General features: G+C 50.8%; 1 protein-coding gene across 1 annotated transcript in view; it reads left to right on the forward strand.

Annotated features, from left to right (window-relative positions):
- The first annotated feature begins 13,619 nt into the window (after positions 1–13,619).
- CACNG4 (calcium channel, voltage-dependent, gamma subunit 4) overlaps positions 13,620–17,752 on the forward strand; it is a 22,131-nt gene continuing 17,998 nt past the window's right edge. Inside the window, exons 1-2 of the mRNA XM_011930546.1 lie at positions 13,620–13,865; positions 13,971–14,016. Of these exons, the coding sequence (XP_011785936.1) occupies positions 13,620–13,865; positions 13,971–14,016 (292 nt within the window). The remainder of the gene's footprint in view (positions 13,866–13,970; positions 14,017–17,752) is intronic.

Raw genomic sequence — 17,752 nt, forward strand, 5'->3', positions numbered from 1 at the left:
AAAAAAAAAAAAAAAAGGGTCCACACCTGTGCAGAGGTCACCAACAGGAGCATGAGCGTGGAAACTGAGGACAGAGGAGAAGCTGTGTACCCCTGAGAAGGAAGGGAAGGAGCAGGAGACCCTGAGAGAGACTGGAAAGGATCAGTCAGGGAGTGATTAGGAGGGTGTGAGAGAGAAAGGCCACAGGAACCAGGAAAGTGACCACATGTGAGAAGAATTGCCAAGGTCAAGGGTGTTGGGCTGTTTCCCTTGCAATGCCAGGGTTCAGGACATGTCAGGGCTGTTCTGGATAGAGTGGCATTGGAGGAAGACTCCATTTATGCCGTAAATTTCAAGGTCCCTAATCTGAAGCAGTTCCCCACAGTGAGGCCTCAGACATCCTGCAGACCATTGGAGATCTTTTTTATTTTTGAAGAGGTGGGGTCTTGCTGTGTCCCTCAGGCTGGAGTGCAGTGGTGCAGTCATGGCTCACTGCAGCCTCCAACTCCGGGCTTAGGTAATCATCCTGCCTCAGCCACCTGGTAGCTAGGACTACAGGTGCATGCCACCATGCCTGACTAATTTTTTAAATTTGCTCTTTGTAGAGATGGGGTCTCACTTGAACTCCTGGACTCAAGCAATCCTCCCGCCTCGACCTCCCAAAGTGCTAGGATTGCACTGCACCCAGCCCTGGGATACTTATTTAACGTGAGCATTCCTGAGCCTCAGACTGAAACCTGCTAGTTGAGGGCACTGGCCTGAAGCCGAGTTCCCAACCTTCAGGAGGCTCATCCACTGCCCTGAGTGTTCCCCACTCACCCTCCCAAGCCCGCAGGCAGGCAGCTCCTTGTCAGTGCATGGCTGAGCTCACCCAGGGCCAGACCCGGGGCCTCAGGCATGCTCTGGGGCTGCCCATTCACACCCTGCCTCTTGCTTGGTTTCCAAGTCTGTTTCATTTGGGAACAAACTGCGCGCCCTGCTTCTTCGCCCCCGCCCTGCCTTCTCACATGAGCCCCTTTCCAGAGAGACACACCAGTTATCTGGAGCATGGGTGCCTAGCATAGGACAGAAGCTGGTGAAGGGGAGATGCTCCTGAGATGGTCTGGGAGCTCACAGAACATCCCACCATTTGGGCTGGGCCTCCCTCAGCCCCTGAATTTCCAGCTGCTGCCTGCTTGTATTTCTTCATATACAGTTTGAGAGGTGGTGGAGCCGAGTGGTTTAGGCGCTCAGGCTCTGAAGGATGATGGCTTGGGTTCTAGTCCCAGCCCTGCACTAGATGGACAACCCTGGGCAACTTACTGAAACTCTCAGGACCTCAGTTTCTTCATCTGTAAAATGGAGTGGCTGACAATGGCAGCACCTGCATGAGAGGGTTGCAGTGAGGACTGAATGAGTTAGAATATAAAGTACATAGAACAGCGATGACCTCAACAAGTATTAGCTGCTATTACTGTAATAGTTGGCAGTAGAGTTGTTGTTGTTGGTGGTGGTGGTGGTGGCGGTGGTCATTGTGGTAGTTAGCATGGGAATAGCTCCCTGACCCCAGGGTACCGCCCCCACGGACTTCAGTCCTACGTTCCTTATCCATCTCAGAAGACTGGTGTATTAGTCCGTTTTTGCGCTGCTATAAATAAATGCCTGAGACTGGGTAATTTATAAGGAAAGAGGCTTAATTAACTCACAGTTTCACTGGTTGGGGAGGCCTCAGGAAGCTTACAATCATGGTGGAAGGCAAAGGGGAAGCAGGCACCTTCTTCACAAGGCGGCAGGAGACAGCAAGCAAAGAGGGAACTTCCAAGCACTTATAAAACCATCAGATCTCATGAGAACTCACTCACTCTCAGAACACCATGAGGGAAACTGCCCCCATGATCCAGCCTCCCTCCTTCAACACATGGGGATTACAGGTCCCTCCACTGACATGTGGGGATTCCAATCGGGGATGAGATTTGGGTGGACACAGGGTCAAACCATATCAACTGGCAAGAAGCCAGAGCGACTATGATCTATTAGGATAGATGAGACTCCTTGTCCGGGCTGTCTGAGCGCGCAGCCTCTCAAGGGAAGGGCTTTATTCAGATGAATTAGAGAGAGAGCCAATGCCTCCTCCCCAACTGGCTTTCAACTCATCCCTGGCATGAGGATGGTGGGTAATAGATGAAGAAGCCACCCATAGCACTTAGATGAAATTAGTGATGTCCAAATCTCGATTGCCCTCCTCATCAGGTGATGAATGTGGCTCCCCACCGCCTATTTCCACCTGGCTTCCACCCTGCCTTCCCCAGGCTCTCTCTGCAAGCAGAATCGCTGCATTTGGGACTCTTCTCTCTTTCCTTGTGTCGTTTACAGCATTTCTCTTGCTTAATGGTGGGGAGCTGGAGTATAGCTTCCCATTAACTTTTATCCTTCCCATAAACAGCCTGCTTAACTCACGATGACAATTGTTCCACTCTGTTCCCAGGGTTTTGCCTGTCTCCCTCCCAGCCAACCTGCTGTCACTGTGTCCCAGCTCGCCAAGCCCCACGCATGGGCTCTTCCAAAACTCCAGGAGGAAGCTGAGGCTGAGCGACTTGCGCCTGGGATTTCAGGAGCCCGGAGCCAGGAGAGGGGACAAGGGTGCAGGGCGCCTGCTCTGGGACATGGATCCTGCCATGTGGGCATGGTCTCTGGGACTGACTGGAGGAGGGAGAGACACAGGAGGACAAGTGACGGCCAGTGGCCAAGGTCCCTAGGCCCTGAGTGAAGTAGCGCAGGGAAGGCCACTTTGGAAGGGTGCTGGTGCCCCTAAGCCAGGACTGCTTTTGGGACAGGGGGATGGATGGTTAGTCTGAAGACAGACAGTGATGGGGGCACTAGTTATCCTTGGGGATCCTCCCTTTCTGCCCCAAGTCAGCAGAGGACCTTAGTGAGACCCTTTTCCCAGAGCCTGGATTCTGACTGGCCTCCCTGCCTCCACTCTGTCCTCCATCCTGGAGGGGAACAGACCTTCCTGAAAAGCAAATCTTGTATATCAGATGGTTAGCTTCACACCCTGATATGGTTTGGCTGTGTCCCCACCCAAATCTCATCTTGAATTGTAGCTCCTGTAATCCCCATGTGTCATGGGAGGGACCCGGGGGGAGGTAATTGAATCATGGGGATGGGTTATTCCTATGCTGTTCTTGTGATAGTGAATAAGTCTCATGAGATCTGATGGTTTTATAAAGGGTGGTTCCCCTGCACACACTCTCTTGCCTGCTGCCATGTAAGACGTGTCTTTGTTCCTCCTTCACCTTCCACCATGATTGTGAGGGCTCCCAGCCACTTGGAACTGTGAGTCCATTAAACCCCTTTTTCTTTATAAATTACCAAATCTGGGGTATGCCTTTATTAGCAGCATGAGAACAGACTAATACACACCCCCACATGGCTCCCTCCAGCTCCCAGGCCCCGGAGGCCCTGCCACCTCTGTCCCCTCCCCCTGGTTCTCTAATTCCAGCCCCACCGGCCTCCTTTTGCCTTCTCAGACAGGCTCTGGCCCCTCTGGGCCTCTGCAGTAGCCGCTGCATCTTTACCTTGCTCCTTCTTCAAGGCGCAGCTGTACTGTGGGTTCCTCTGAGTAGCCTCCCTGACTGCTTACAGGCTATCCCAGGCCCCCTCATGCCACTCAAAGGCACGGACGGGATGACCCTGGCACCTTCACCACCATAGCCAGGGCCTAGCATAGTGCCTGGCACCCGGCAGGCTCTTAATGTGTCAGCACTGACTTGAGTCCAGGGTTCTACTAGATGACCAGGTCTGCAGCTGCTCTTCCAGGACTTGAGGGGCCCTCATGGGGGAGATGAAATAGACATTTCTCTGTGATTCCATAAGGAATGGAAGGTACACATCCTATGCATTGTAGCAAAGCTCTTCCTGGAAAGCCACCAGTGAGCAGGACGCAGGCAGGATGTTGGGTGCCCTGGGGCTTGGGATAGAGGGCGATGGGCACCAGGTGTGACTGATTAGCCCAGGAGCTCTGAGGCCTTGCCTAAGCCCATGATCTGGCGGCTCCTCACCAAGTGACTGGGAAGCACTAGGGTGCTGGCAGGTAATGGAGAATTCTAACCTGGTGCTCCAGACCATAGGTATGGGAGTATATTCGTCCATTTTCATACTGCTATGAAGAAATACCTGAGACTTGGCAATGTATAAAGAAAAAGAGGTTTAATGGACTCACAGTTCCACACGGCTGGAGAGGCCTCACAATCATAGCAGAAGGCAGAGGAGGAACAAAGGCACGTCTTACATGGCAGCAGGCAAGAGAGCGTGTGCAGGGGAACTGCTCTTTATAAAACCATCAGATCTCATTAGACTTATTCACTATCACACGAACAGCATGGGAAAACCCACCCATTGGGTCCTCCCACTGGGTCCCTCCCATGAGATGTGGGGATTATGGGAGCTACAATTCAAGATGAGATTTGTGTGGGGACACAGCCAAATCATATCAGGGAGGTGGTGAGAGGGGTCTTAAAAACTGGGTTTGAACTTGGTATCTGGCTGCCCTGAAAGAACTATGCTCAGCCCTGGAGTTTCTCCAGAAATGCATGTGTGTTCCCTCATCCTAGCCTGGCTGCCAGAAAGCACTGGTGACCTGGCAGACCTGGCAGGTGTGTGCCCTCCCAGACACTGGCTCTCCCTCTCTCTCATCTTTTTTTTCTCTCTCTCTCTCTCCAACCTCAAATGGAATAGGGAGGCAGGGAATCATAGCAGTGACAGCACTAGTTGTAGGATCAGACAGAAGTAGGTGAGAGAATCCTGGCTGTGCTACCTTGGGCAAGTTGCTTGCCCTCTCTGAACCTTGGCTTTCTCATCTGTAAAATGGGTGTATAGGAGCTCCCCCTTCATAAGTTGTTTTTGAAGCTTAACGAGAAAATGGAAAGAGCTTAGCACATGCTTTACAGGGAATATAGTGTTCAACCAAAGCCAACACTTATTAGTCCATTAGTCATGAGGCTCAGGGAAAAACAGGGTTACTGTGCTGGGCCTTCTAAGAATCAGGAAAGCTCTGCTTATTTTGGAAGCCACAGTATTATGGGTATATGAGGACAAGGAAGAATCTGTGTCAGTCCTAACAGGGGGCAAACCTGGCCTGCTGACTTCTGACAATAAGACCAGCTGCCTCTTTGTTGCTAGAACAGGACTGGTTATAACAACAGCAAACATGTGGTAAGCACATACCATGTGACAGGCACAGTGACATTTAAAAACTGCACACAATTGTTTAATCCCCCAAATCACCCTCACTTTATCCCATTTGTGATCCCCATTTCACAGATGGGAAAAATGAGGCACAGAGAAGTGAATTAGGACCTCAGATCATACAGCTCATAGGTGGTAACAAAGCCAGAACTCAAACCCAAGCAGAATGACTTCAGAACATACCATCTCTATGCTATCCAGCCAAAGGATTATCAACAGGTATTTTATCAACTAGTAGCTCCTGAATGGAACACTATGTTGAGGATTCAGACTATGATCCGGGGAGAAAAGTACTGTGATTGATTAGCAATGTCTGCCATGGGCTGGGAAGGGGAAGACTCAGTTCTGTGCAGGACATTTATTCATCACCAACCACTGCACTATTGACATTTGGAACTAAATCATTATTTGATGGGGCAGCGTAGGGAGTCATCCTGTGCACTGTAGAATATTTAGCAGCATCACTGGCCACTAGTTGCCAGTAGCACTTTGCCCTGCCACCCCAAGTTGTGACAATCACAACTGTCTCCAGCCTTTGTCAAATGTCACCTGGGAGGCAAAATCACCCCCGGTAGAGAACCTTGCACTAGAGCTGGCAGAGGACAGGGGGCAAAAGAGCTCTAAACTTGAAGTCAAGTGACCAACATTCAAAGCTTGGCTATGCTACCAATCAGCTTGTCACCATGGAAATGGCCCTTCACCTCTCCAGGCAGCAAGTTCTTAATATTTGAAGTGAGTGGGGTGAAGTGGATGATCCCAAGGGTCCCTTCTAGAAGTTTATGATTCTCTACTATGATGTTCCCTCCCTTGCCCAGCCCCTTCAATTAAAACTCAGGTTATTGGAGCATAACTTTCCAGAGATCTGCAGAGGCAAATCAATGGAAAAGCTGAAATCTGCAGAGAGCTGTTTCGCCCCTTACAGCTCCATAGTTGTTCCTCATTAAAAAAGAAAGAAAGAAATGAAGAAAGAAAACAACCACCACCACCACCCTTGGTACTGAGGTTTCATCTAAGCAGCAGTTATCAAGTAGATGCAAGGAGAAAAATCACAGAGACAATAACTGAATACCCATTTCCCTGTGTTAGGAGAGAAAAGGAGCAATTGGTTGGGGAAATCTCTCCGGCTCCGTTCAATTATGAATCTCGGCAGGAAGCCTGGAAAATCCTGGCCCACTCTGGAGCAAAGTGTTGGAGGAGGCGTGAGGCTAGTGCTGTGGGTTCTTGAAGAACTCGCTGAGCCAGATGAGGGATGGTGAGAGGGTGTAACCAGGCTCCCACCTCCTGCCCCAAGGGGCAGGAGGGGTTGAGGGGGAAGGAGCAGGGGGCCCTGAGGAGCCAGGGGCTCTGGGGCCCCAAAGCTGTCTTCAGGGTCCTCTTGGCAGGCATTTCCTGCAATCGTGGCTCTGATGCAGGAGAACCCTTCCAAAGGCTTGGTTTATTGACTACTAGCAAGGAGGTTGGCTTTTTTTTTTTGAGACGGAATCTTGCTTTGCTGCCAAGGCTGTAGCACAGTGGCACAATAGCTCACTGCAACCTCTGCCTCCCAGATTCAAGCGATTCTCCTGCCTCAGCCTCCCAAGTAGCCGGGATTACAGGCATCCGCCATGACACCCAGCTATTTTTAGTAGATACAGGGTTTCACCATGTTAGCCAGGCTGATCTCCAACTCCTGACCTCAGGTGATCCACCCACATCAGCCTCCCAAAGTGCTGGAATTACAGGTGTGAGCCACCGTACCTGGCCTTTTTTTTTTTTTTTTTTTTAAATCAGAATGGGAGAGAAACCATCATCTATGGGGACTCTTCTCCCTGCTGGCCACACATGGTGTGAGGCCTGTAGATGTCTCACTATCCATAGAGAGGACACACAGATGCTGAAAGGTTGAGTAGCCCAACAGTGTTTTCTGAGGACACCCTCAGCCCTTCAGGTGACTGAGACCTCAGAAGGCTGTAATACATAGGCCACAAGCTTCCACAAGCTTCCACGCAGCAAGGGGCTGGTGCTCAGCATCCTCATCCCCTGATACAGCATCCTTCCTTTCCCTGGAGCCCTGTGGTCTCTAGGGAACCCAAGCTTATTTTCATGTCTTAGAAAGTGTTGCAGACCTGCCCTGAGACATGGAGTAGAGCCTGGGCTTTGGAGCCCTGGAAAAGCAGGTTGGAATCTCCTTCCCCCAGTGAAGGTACAGCTGGTTGGGGGTTAGGGTTCTCCCGGTTGCAAGCACATAAACCAACTTCTCTGACTTGATCCACAAAGAGGACTTTCTTTTTTTTAAGACAGGGTCTCAGTCCTGTCACCCAGGCTGGAGTGCTGTGATCTGATCTCAGCTCACTGCAGCCTCAACTTTCCAGGCTCAGTTGATTCTCCCACCTCAGCCTCCCGAGTAGCTGGGACTATAAGCGCGCACCACCACGCCCAGCTAATTTGTGTATTTTTAGTAGAGATGAGGTCTTGCCATGTCGCACAAGCTGGTTTCAAACTCCTGGGCTCAAGCAGTCCACCCACTTCAGCCTCCCCAAGTGCTGGGATTACAGGCGTGAGCCACCATGCCCAGTCCCAAAGAGGACTTTATCAGAAGGATGTGGAAGGGTCCCAAAGGATGGAAGGGAGAGCTTAATAGCCAAGGTCAAGGAAGGAAAGAGGCAGGAGCCTCCATAGCTGGCATCCTGGACCACTCAAGAACACCCCTTTAAAAACTCCTGAAAGTCCCTTGGTCCATGGGTCTCCTCTGTCTCTGATCCAAAATATACACTTCCAAGAGAACCTCTGATTGGTCCAGCTTGGGCCAGAGGTCTGCCGAGGAGCCTTGGCTGGGGGCAGGGCCATGTCATGCAGCCACTGGGGGAAGTTCTGTGTGAAGGACTCATTCCCAGAGAAAGGGGCTCCCCAGGGGTACACCCCTGAGGACCATCGGAACCTCAGTATGGGTGTAGTGCAAGGCAGATGGCCCACTCCCTCTCTTCCCACCTTCTGGCCCTCTGAATCACCACACAGGTGCTCACAGTTCAAGATTCTTAGAGTCCAGGACCCAAAGCAATGCCTCCGCTTACCAGATGAGCTTTGATCTCCAGGGTCCAGGTTCACAGAGAGAATTTGGAGGTAGAAATGGATTCTATCCAAGAATCCTGCTTCCTAAGGGAACCAGAATGGGCTGCAGACAGGCCTCGGTCCCCAAGTGGATTTTGTACCAGAGTCCAGTGCCGTCTCCCTTCAGCTGATCACAAAGGTGACTTCTCTCCCAAATCCTCCATTGGCCCCACTCCAGGCTGCTCCATTGAAAGGAAACACCCTTTCGGACCTTGTGGTTTCCTGGACTGCTAGACACAGGTGGGTCTTGGGGACAGGGCTCCTGCCCCACTGCCTGCTTCTATAGACAAGCTGACAGAAGGGACAATGGGCCCGAGTCACTATGGAAGCCATTATAAGGCAGGCTGACTCCAAGGGGCCTGACACTATCCCATCAACCACCCCTCCCTGCCCGGAAGCCTCTGGCAGCCTCAGGAAGCCGCCAACCTGAAGCCAGAATTGAAGTGTGTCCCTTTTCACAAGGCACTCCACTATGAGGGGCAGTGATGAGGAGAGAGCTTGTTCCTTCTGGGTGAGCAGGGGCTGCCATGTCCAGGCAGCCAGGCTCCTCTGGGGCTAAAAGAGGCCACCCAAGGGCCCCAGGGTGGGATCTGAAAGCCCTAACAGGCCAGTTGATAGCAGCCAGGCTGGGGACAGAATGACAAACATTCAGAGCCTGGAGGGTCTAGAGCTCTGGGCATGAGCCATGAGTTTTCCAGTTTCAGGAAAGCTCCCGGGGCACCTCAGTTGATGGCGTGAAATCCAGTCTCCTTATAGGACGGTTCCGCCTCCCTCCAGGACTGCAGTCCCACCTGCTTACTCAACCTCAGTGCTGTCCCCATCACCTCCCCAGGCAAGGTCCCTTCCAGAAGCTCATGCCAAACATGCCTCTGGGCTTTGTCTCACCTGGGCTGCCATATGCCAAGTACTACTTACTTTGTGTGAACCCCAGCCACTCCCCAAGCTTCCCAGACACCCCATTCAGCACTTGTCCCTTATTCTTTGAAATTCCACAAACCTGCTCCTTCTCTCATAGTGTCACTGGCTCTCTTGTTCTAGGTAATGTGCTTACTCACCTCCTCAGCTAGGTCATAAGTTCTCCCAGGCAGGATCCACAGGGCCTGGTGTCAATCAATGAATACCAAACTAAAAGAAAGAATGGGCAAAGGATTGAGTGGGTGAACCTTGTTCACCTCAAAAGAAAAACCCCAGATTCTAGCGGGACCACGAGGCACCTCAATGACTTTAAGCTATCAAAGAAGAAATGAGGCTGGATGCAGTGGCTCACACCTGTAATCCCAGAACTTTGGGAGGTCAAGGTGGGTGGATCACTTGAAGTCAGGAGTTCGACACCAGCCTGGCCAATGTGGTAAAATCCCATCTCTACTAAAAGTATAAAAATTATCCAGGCGTGGTGGCCGGCGCCTGTAGTCCCAGCTACCCAGGAGGCTGAGGCATGAGAATCACTTGAACCCAGGAGGCGGAGGTTGCAGTGAGCCGAGATTGCACCACTGCACTCTAGCCTGGGCGACAGAGCAAGACTCTTATCTCAATACAAACAAACAAACAAACAAAAAACAAACCCAAACAGATTCTAGAGGGACCACAAGGTACCTCAATGACTCTAAACTATCAAAAAAGAAATGAGCCTGTGTGAATCTTTTAGCAGGTGCCAGTGATAGTTGTCCTCATTTGCCCAAAGAAACTTCCCAGACTCTGAATGGCAAGCATTTATTATTTTTAGCCCCTCTCTTAACTCTAATTGGAACACAGTCTAGTCTAAAGACATCTCCGAGAAATGAGTAGTTGAAAACCATATACTCACACTCATGACATCATCACAATTTAGCCTTCTCAAGGTGCCTTGACCAACATGGGACTCATTGGGTCTCACTTGAGATTTGAAAGGTTGTAAAAATATTTCCACCATTTTCCGAATGAGGAGCAGCTTCCCTGACCTCTATTCTGCAGCCTGGGCCTGCCTCCTCGGTGATGTGCTGTCGGAAACTCAGGACTCCTTCTAAGCCCTTTCCTCAGTCGTCACTGAATGACTATGGAAACAGAAAGCTTCAGAAGGGCAGAGACCGTGTCTGTCCTGTTCTCCTCTTGTATTATTGATTATTGCTCTAACAGAAATAATCGCAAATGTATAATGCCTTAAACATAATAGGAGTTTGTTTCCTGCTCATCTAACAGTCCAAATGGATGGCCCTCTCAACAGACATCTGTGTTCCACAGAGTGATTCAGGGACCCAGGCTTCTCTCATCCCATGGCAGATTGGGAGGGAGTGGAGATGTAGGGCCACCCCCACTGCTCTTATACCTTGTCCAGGAGTGGCTCACATCACTTCAGCTCACATTTCATTGGACAGCTGGGTCACAGGCCACCTTGAACTGCAAGGGAAGCTGGGAAATACAGTGTAGTCGTGTGCACCGTAAGAAGAGGAAACAGGTTCTAGCAAGCAAACACTCTGCTACATCTCTGAGTCCCCAACATCTCACACACAGCAAGTGCTCAATAAATCTAAGTTGAATGAAGGAACCAAAGGTCACAGTGGCTTACCAGGGTCTCGTGGAGAGCCACCAGCAGGTCAGGAAGCTAGGGCTCCCTGAGAAAGCCCGACCCAGCCCAGACTGCCTCTCCACGGCTGAAGTTTCACTGCAGGAACCCATGGAGAGGTTTCCCAACAGCCTGGCTTGCTGAAGCTGGAGAGAGGCCAGCCCGTAGGAGACCAGAATGTGCCAATTAGGAAATCACAGTTATTAGGGGGTTTCTTTGGCACTCAGCATGGAAGTGGAAGAATTACTAGGGGGACCTCTAAGGGACAATTGTGGGGAGCAGGGAGCAGGGCTGGGCAAAGAGCTGAGGGGTGGGGAATCAAGGATCGTGAAGTTTGCAGCAGCAGCTTGTAGCACTGGCTGATGGGCCTGCCCAGCACGTCTGCTCTGAACCCTGGGTTATGGGTTAAATTGCACCCCACCTCATCCTCACCAAAAATTCTTATGTTGAAGTCCTAACCCCAGTACCTCAGAATGTGACCTGATTTGGGGACAGGCTCTTTACAGAGGTAATCAAATTCAAATGAGGCCTTCTGAGGCCGGGTGTGGTGGCTCATGCCTGTAATCCCAGCACTTTGGGAAGCCGAGGTGGGTGGATCACTTGAGGTCAGGAGTTCGAGACCAGCCTGGCCAACCTGGTGAAACCCCATCTCTACTAAAAATCACAAAACGTAGCCAGGCATGGTGGCACATGCCTTTAATCCCAGCTACTCAGAAGGCTAAGTCAGGAGAATCACTTGAATCCTGGAGGTGGAAGTTGCAGTGAGCCAAGATCGTGCCACTGCACTCCAGCCTGGGTGACAGAGTGAGACCCTGTCTCAAAAAGAAAAAAAATGAGGCCTTTAGAGTGGGGTGTAATCCAGTATGACTGATGCCCGTATGAAAAGGGGAACTTTGGACACAGCTACACACACACAGAGAGAACGTGATATGAAGAGAAGGCGGAGATGGGGTTTATGCTTCTACAAGCCAAGGAACGCCAGAGATCACCAGCAAACACCAGAAGCAAGGTAGACTCATGGAAGCGCTTTCTCCCTCATAGCCCTCAGGAGGAACCAACCGCATCAACACCTTGAATTTCAAGCCTCCAGAACTGTGAGGCAATACCCTTCTGTCATGAAATCCCCCAGTTTATGGTACTTTGTTAAAGTAACCCCAGAAAACGAATGCACCCTGCCTCTCTGTGCTGGAATGATCTTGGCCAAGTCACTTCCATCCTAGCCTCCAGTCCCTCTTCTGAAACTACGTCCAAGGACAGCAGCCAGTGTCTCCCCAAACCAAGAACATCGCTTGCCATTGTACTGAGCTGCATTTCTTGGTTTTATATCTCCTTGCTGCTCCTATCCCATGCAGTTACCTTTAAGAAGGATGCCTCCCTGGGCCTTCCAACCTGAAGTCACCCGCTCCCTTAGTCCATTCAGTCTGCTAACAAACTATAAAATATAGTATATATATAGTATATAACAAAATACTGAAAATTGGGTGGCTTACAATACAACAGAAATTTATTTCTCATGGTTCTGGAGGCTGGGAAGTCCAAGATCAAGGTGCCAGCAGATTTGGTGTCTGGTGAGGGCCACTTCCTGGTTTATAGACTGTGCCTTCTTGCTGTGTTCTCACGTAGTTGAAGGGATGAACGAGTTCTCCAGAGTCTCCTTTAAAAGGACTCTAATCACATTCATGAGAGCTCCACTAATCACCTCCTAACATCATCACCTCAGGGTTAGGAGTTCAGCATATGAATTTGGGGGTGAGGGACACAAATATTCAGACTACGGCATCCCCACCATGGAGACAATAAAGTCCCATGTCCTCTGCCCACCATGCAAGACCCCACCCACATCCCAGCTCCTTCTGCCTCTACCTCCCCCATCACTGCTACCCAATCACACCAGGACAGCTGTGGTTTGGGAACCTTCACACCTTTGCCCCGACCGTCCCCTTTGTTTGCACCAGACGTGGTGGTGCCTTCTCTGCACACATCAGCCCTTCTCAAAAATCCTAATCTTGCTCCCCAGCCAAGCTCTGCCTTTGTGTCCATGCCTACCCTCCCTGACTACTCACTGTCCCAGTGGTGTGGGACCCTGGGTTGCCGTCCCCGCTGCTTCAGCATCTCTGCCTGCTAGTGAAGGATTAACGCAGCCTGAAGCATCAGCCGATACCCTCAGCCCCAGAGTCTAATCCTAAGGAGTGTTGGGGACACATGCTTCCCCATGGTGCTGAAGCCACACAGAACGTCTTGAAGCTCTGAGAACATTCTGTGTTCTTCTGCCTCCCTGGTGTGCGAAGTAGGGGCACAGACTCTGAAGCCAGGCAGCCTGGATTCAGATCCCAATTAGGGCACTTAGTAGCAAAGGGTGTTAGCCTGTCTACCATATAGAGTTAGCGTGAAGATTAAGTTAATAAATGTCAGGTGTTCAAAATAGTGCCTGATACATCATGGGTGCTAAGTACAGTAAATATTTGCTGTCACTCTTACCGTGAGGACAGAGCTCTTTCACGCCCCCATCACCTATCAGCCCAGCTAATGTCCTGCTACCCCTCAGTTCCCCACCATGAAGTTCCTCCATGAAGTCCCAGGCAGGTCATTTCTGGGATGGTCTGTAGCCTCCTGGAAACATAGAGCCCTCCAGTCTTTCCAGGCTGTTCCCTTCCTTCCTGTGGAAATGGGGTGGTGTAGGAGGGGGCCAGGCTCTGAGTAGCTCTGGGAAAACCTTGAGGAGAAGTAGTCGTGGCAGATGGTTGGTAGGAGGACAGAGAGACACAGGCATACTCTGAGCTCCCGCAGCATGCCCCTCTCTGAGACACAGACATGGTCCATTTGGCCCTTGGACCAGGGCTGTGACCCGAGTACGGCTACCCCCTTTCACAGTGTACAGTCCAGGGAAACCTCTCCAATTCGGAGTAGTTGGGAGATGGCTGCTTTAAGTTATGGTAAAGTTCGCATTGATGGCTCTTTAGAGCAATACATGTTGTTTGATCATTTTGCAGTTCCTAAGTTAATTCAACCAGAGTTGCTGGGATGCTTGGCCCAGGTATGATCTTCACCCTCACTGCCTTCTCTGGTCTGTGTGGCCTCAGTAGGTGTTCCTTGATGGTCCCTGGACTGAGTCTGGGGTTCTTCCCCTCTCCTCTTCTAGGGTTGCCTGGAGAGAGTGGGGATCATGGAGGATGTTCTGAAATCACGTATTATCTGAGCAGCCCCCATAGGGGTGTGTGTTCCCAGAAGTGGACTCCACACCTTCATCATCTCAGCTTTGAGCTCGGTCACAATTTTAGGACAAGAGTCCGCAGCCTAACATGCCGCAGACCCCTTCCCCTGCCTTCATGCATGGCGCCACCTGAAATGATGCTGATATTCATTTATTTTATCTTCTTGTGTCAGTAGCACCCCTTGCCCTGCTCCACCAGAATAAGAGCTCTGTGAGGGCCAGACTCCGTCTTACTCAGACTGGCAGCCCCAGCGCTTAGAACATTGCTATGGACTCTGTAAAATGCTGTTGAGGAATGAATGAATGAGATGAGATGAGATGAGTAAACAGTGACAATACTGTCGAGCAATGAATGATTGAGTGATGAGCAAACGGTAAAAGTCTGTTGAGAATGAATGAGTGATGCATGAGTGAACAGGAAAGGCTCCACTCAGTATCATATTCTACTTGCCCTCTTTCCTTCTCTTTCCTTTTTATGTACATTCGTCCCCTCCTAGATCCTAAAGGGGCATTGTGCTGCTGGGCCGCCTTCTCCCCGGCTTCGACAGCCCCAGCCAGTTCGAGGCTGCTTTCTTTCCCAGGGCCTGGAGACTCCCAATACCTCGCTCTTCATCACCTGACAGTTGCTTCCTTGAAGCTAACCCGGCGCACCTGGTGGCTATCTGGTTTCGCTTCCTGTTCTGTCTTGGGGAGAAAGACCAGCTAGGCCTCACCGCCTCTAGAGCCCCAGCCCTGCATCTATAGAGGATTCTTGGAAAGGCTGCATCAGGGTGGTATGGAAGGAGCACTGGACAAGGAGTCAGGAAGCTGGATTCCAGGGTGCCACATGCAGAGGACCAGGTGTCCCCTGAGCCTCCCTTTCCTCTTCTGTCAAATGGAGCAGAGAAGACTTTGTTTTACAGCATAGGGTAGAATGCCTAATCGTTCTGCTGTGAGCCTTGTGGAAGCAGATCTTTCAACATCTCTAAGCCTCTTTCTCCGTCTTCAAAGGAGCCTTATTGCAGAGATGAAATGGGCTGAAGCATGCAATAAGCCCAACTTTCATCGTAGCTTGAACCCAGGGCTGGCATGCAGAGGGTGTATCTTGGGTGGGCATCCCAGGGACCAGGCATGGGGGAAGGGAGAGCCAATGCAAGGGTGTCCTGAGCTGATGATCACCTGGCTTGGTCCTGCTGGGACTCACCCCTTCAGAAGCAGTGTAGAATGGACTTCAGAACTGCCCACCAAGGGACAGTGTTTGGGGACATTTATCCACCAGCTCCCATCCCATCCTCCACTGTTCAAAGGTTTCCCCCAGGGTGGTTCACCCCTCAAACTTCCAGTTGCACACGCGCGAGTGCAGAGCGGTTCCCGCGGGCAACATACTAAGTGCTGTGGGTGGAAAGCAAGAAGTAATTGGTGCAGCTGAATTGAGCTGTCAGCAGGTTCCACTTGCACAGAGCTGGTCGTGGCAGCCATGTGTGACTGGGGTCAAAGATAGGCCAAGAGGTACGAGGTGGACAGAAGGGTGACCATACACTCTCAATAGGTGCCTGTGGCATCTGTGAATGTTTGTAAGGATCAAATGAGGTCATGCTTTTGAAAATGCATTGCAAATGAGAAAGGATTACATGAATGGTCTCCATCAGCAAGTCGCCCTCTGACATGCTTTTCTCCAGGATTCCCTTAATGACAATGGCCTCAGGTGGCCCATATGGAGGCTTAGTGTCCCTGAAATGGCTCATAGGGTGACCAGCTTGCCACGTTTGCCTGGACTCTTCCAGTGTTCCTATGTCCCTGGAACCCATCAGGTCCTGGGGATTGGTCATTCAACTGTACTTGGGGACATGACCCCAAGGCATGACCTTCACAGAGGTCATGGAAGGAGAAGCTCAAACGCTGCCCACACACCCTCCAGCCCCCAGGGTTCACACCTCGCTTCCCAGCTCCCCTGTCCGAGTGCATCTGCTGTCATTTCAGACCCATCACCTCATTTTCACTTGGAATCAAAGAATCTGGTCTCTTTTCCTACTTTTATTGGTTCATTTTCAGATACTGTAGAAAATTCAGAAAATATAGAGGAATGTAAAGAAGAAAAATTTAACTCGCTCATTACTCTATCGCTCAGAAATAAAATACTGGACACATTTGGGGATATACCTTTCCAGATGCTTCCTGTGCCCATAAAAATATACTTTTAATGAGGCCGGATGTGATGGCTCACACCCGTAAACCCAGCACTTTGGGAGGCCGAGGAGGGTGGATCACCTGAGGTCAGGAATTTGAGACCAACCTGGCCAACATGGTGAAACCCCGTCTCTACCAAAAATACAAAAATTAGCCAGGCTTGGTGGCGTGCACCTGTAGTCCCAGCTACTTGGGAGGCTGAGACAGGAGAATTGCTTGAACCTGGGAGGTAGAGGTTGCAGTGAGCCGAGACCATGCCATTGCACTCCAGCCTGGGCAACAGAGTGAGACTCGTCTCAAAAAAAAAAAAAAAGGAAATATACTTTTAATGAAAGTGTCTCCTGATATGTGCAGATGAAGGGATATACACGTGTGCACACAAGCCTGTACCTGCTCATGAAGGGGCACGCACACCTGTGCACACACCCCATGCCTGTTATTTACAGAATAGTCATAGAGTCTTCAAGCAGAACTGTCTCCCTCTGGTCTAACTCCTAGGTTTTCTAGATGAAGAAGTAACTTGCCAGCCGGGCGCAGTGGCTCAAGCCTATAATCCCAGCACTTTGGGAGGCGGAGACAGGCGGATCACGAGGTCAGGAGATGAGACCATCCTGGCTAACACGATGAAACCCCGTCTCTACTAAAAAAAAAATACAAAAAACTAGCCGGGCGAGGTGGCGGGCGCCTGTAGTCCCAGCTACTCGGGAGGCTGAGGCAGGAGAATGGCGTAAACCCGGGAGGCGGAGCTTGCAGTGAGCTGAGATCTGGCTACTGCACTCCAGCCTGGGCGACAGAGCGAGACTCTGTCTCAAAAAAAAAAAAAAGAAGAAGAAGAAGTAACTTGCCTGAGGCCGAGTGACTAACAAACTCTCACGCTAGTGGTCTCCTGGCCCTCAGGAAGGCGAGGGCCACAGTGTCTCTGGGAGCACAGCCCAGCAACCCCTGTCTCCACCTCACGACCTCAGCATTCCTGCAGCCCAGCCAGTCAGGATCTCACAATTAGCCACCCTAACTGTCACTTAATAGCTAGCACAGCAAATGGCCCGTGTGTGGAGAGCGAACACGTGTGAAGTGGATTGAAAATGGCTTTTTCTCTTACTCCTTGCACCAGCCATTAATTTTCTCCTTACTAAATGCCCTAGGCCAGCGCTAACGAAATTCAATTTGACAGGGATAAATGGGAAGTCCTTAGTGCCAAACATTCTACTCCACAAAAACAGATGAGGGGAGGTGAGGCAACTTTTGTGAAAAAAAAAAATCCTAGGAGACCAAATCAACAGTGATACCCAGTCCCATTAACAGAAGCATGGAGTCCAGAGAAGAGGAGGAGAAAGTGCCAGTGTGGTTTGAGCTGGTCGGACCCAGCCTGAACGTTGGGTTTGGTGGTGGAGCTGTGCCTCCAGGCCCTGAGAATTGGGAGCGAGCCCAGAGGAGGGAGCCAGGGGGATGAAGGCACTTGAAACCGTCAGTAAAGAAATGGCAGCTGGGCACGGTGGCTCACACCTGTAATCTCAGCACTCTGGGAGGCCAAAGCGGGTAGATTG

The sequence above is a fragment of the Colobus angolensis genome, unplaced genomic scaffold (assembly GCF_000951035.1).
Source record: "Colobus angolensis palliatus isolate OR3802 unplaced genomic scaffold, Cang.pa_1.0 Scaffold1, whole genome shotgun sequence".
NCBI classification, from domain to species: Eukaryota; Metazoa; Chordata; class Mammalia; order Primates; family Cercopithecidae; genus Colobus; species Colobus angolensis.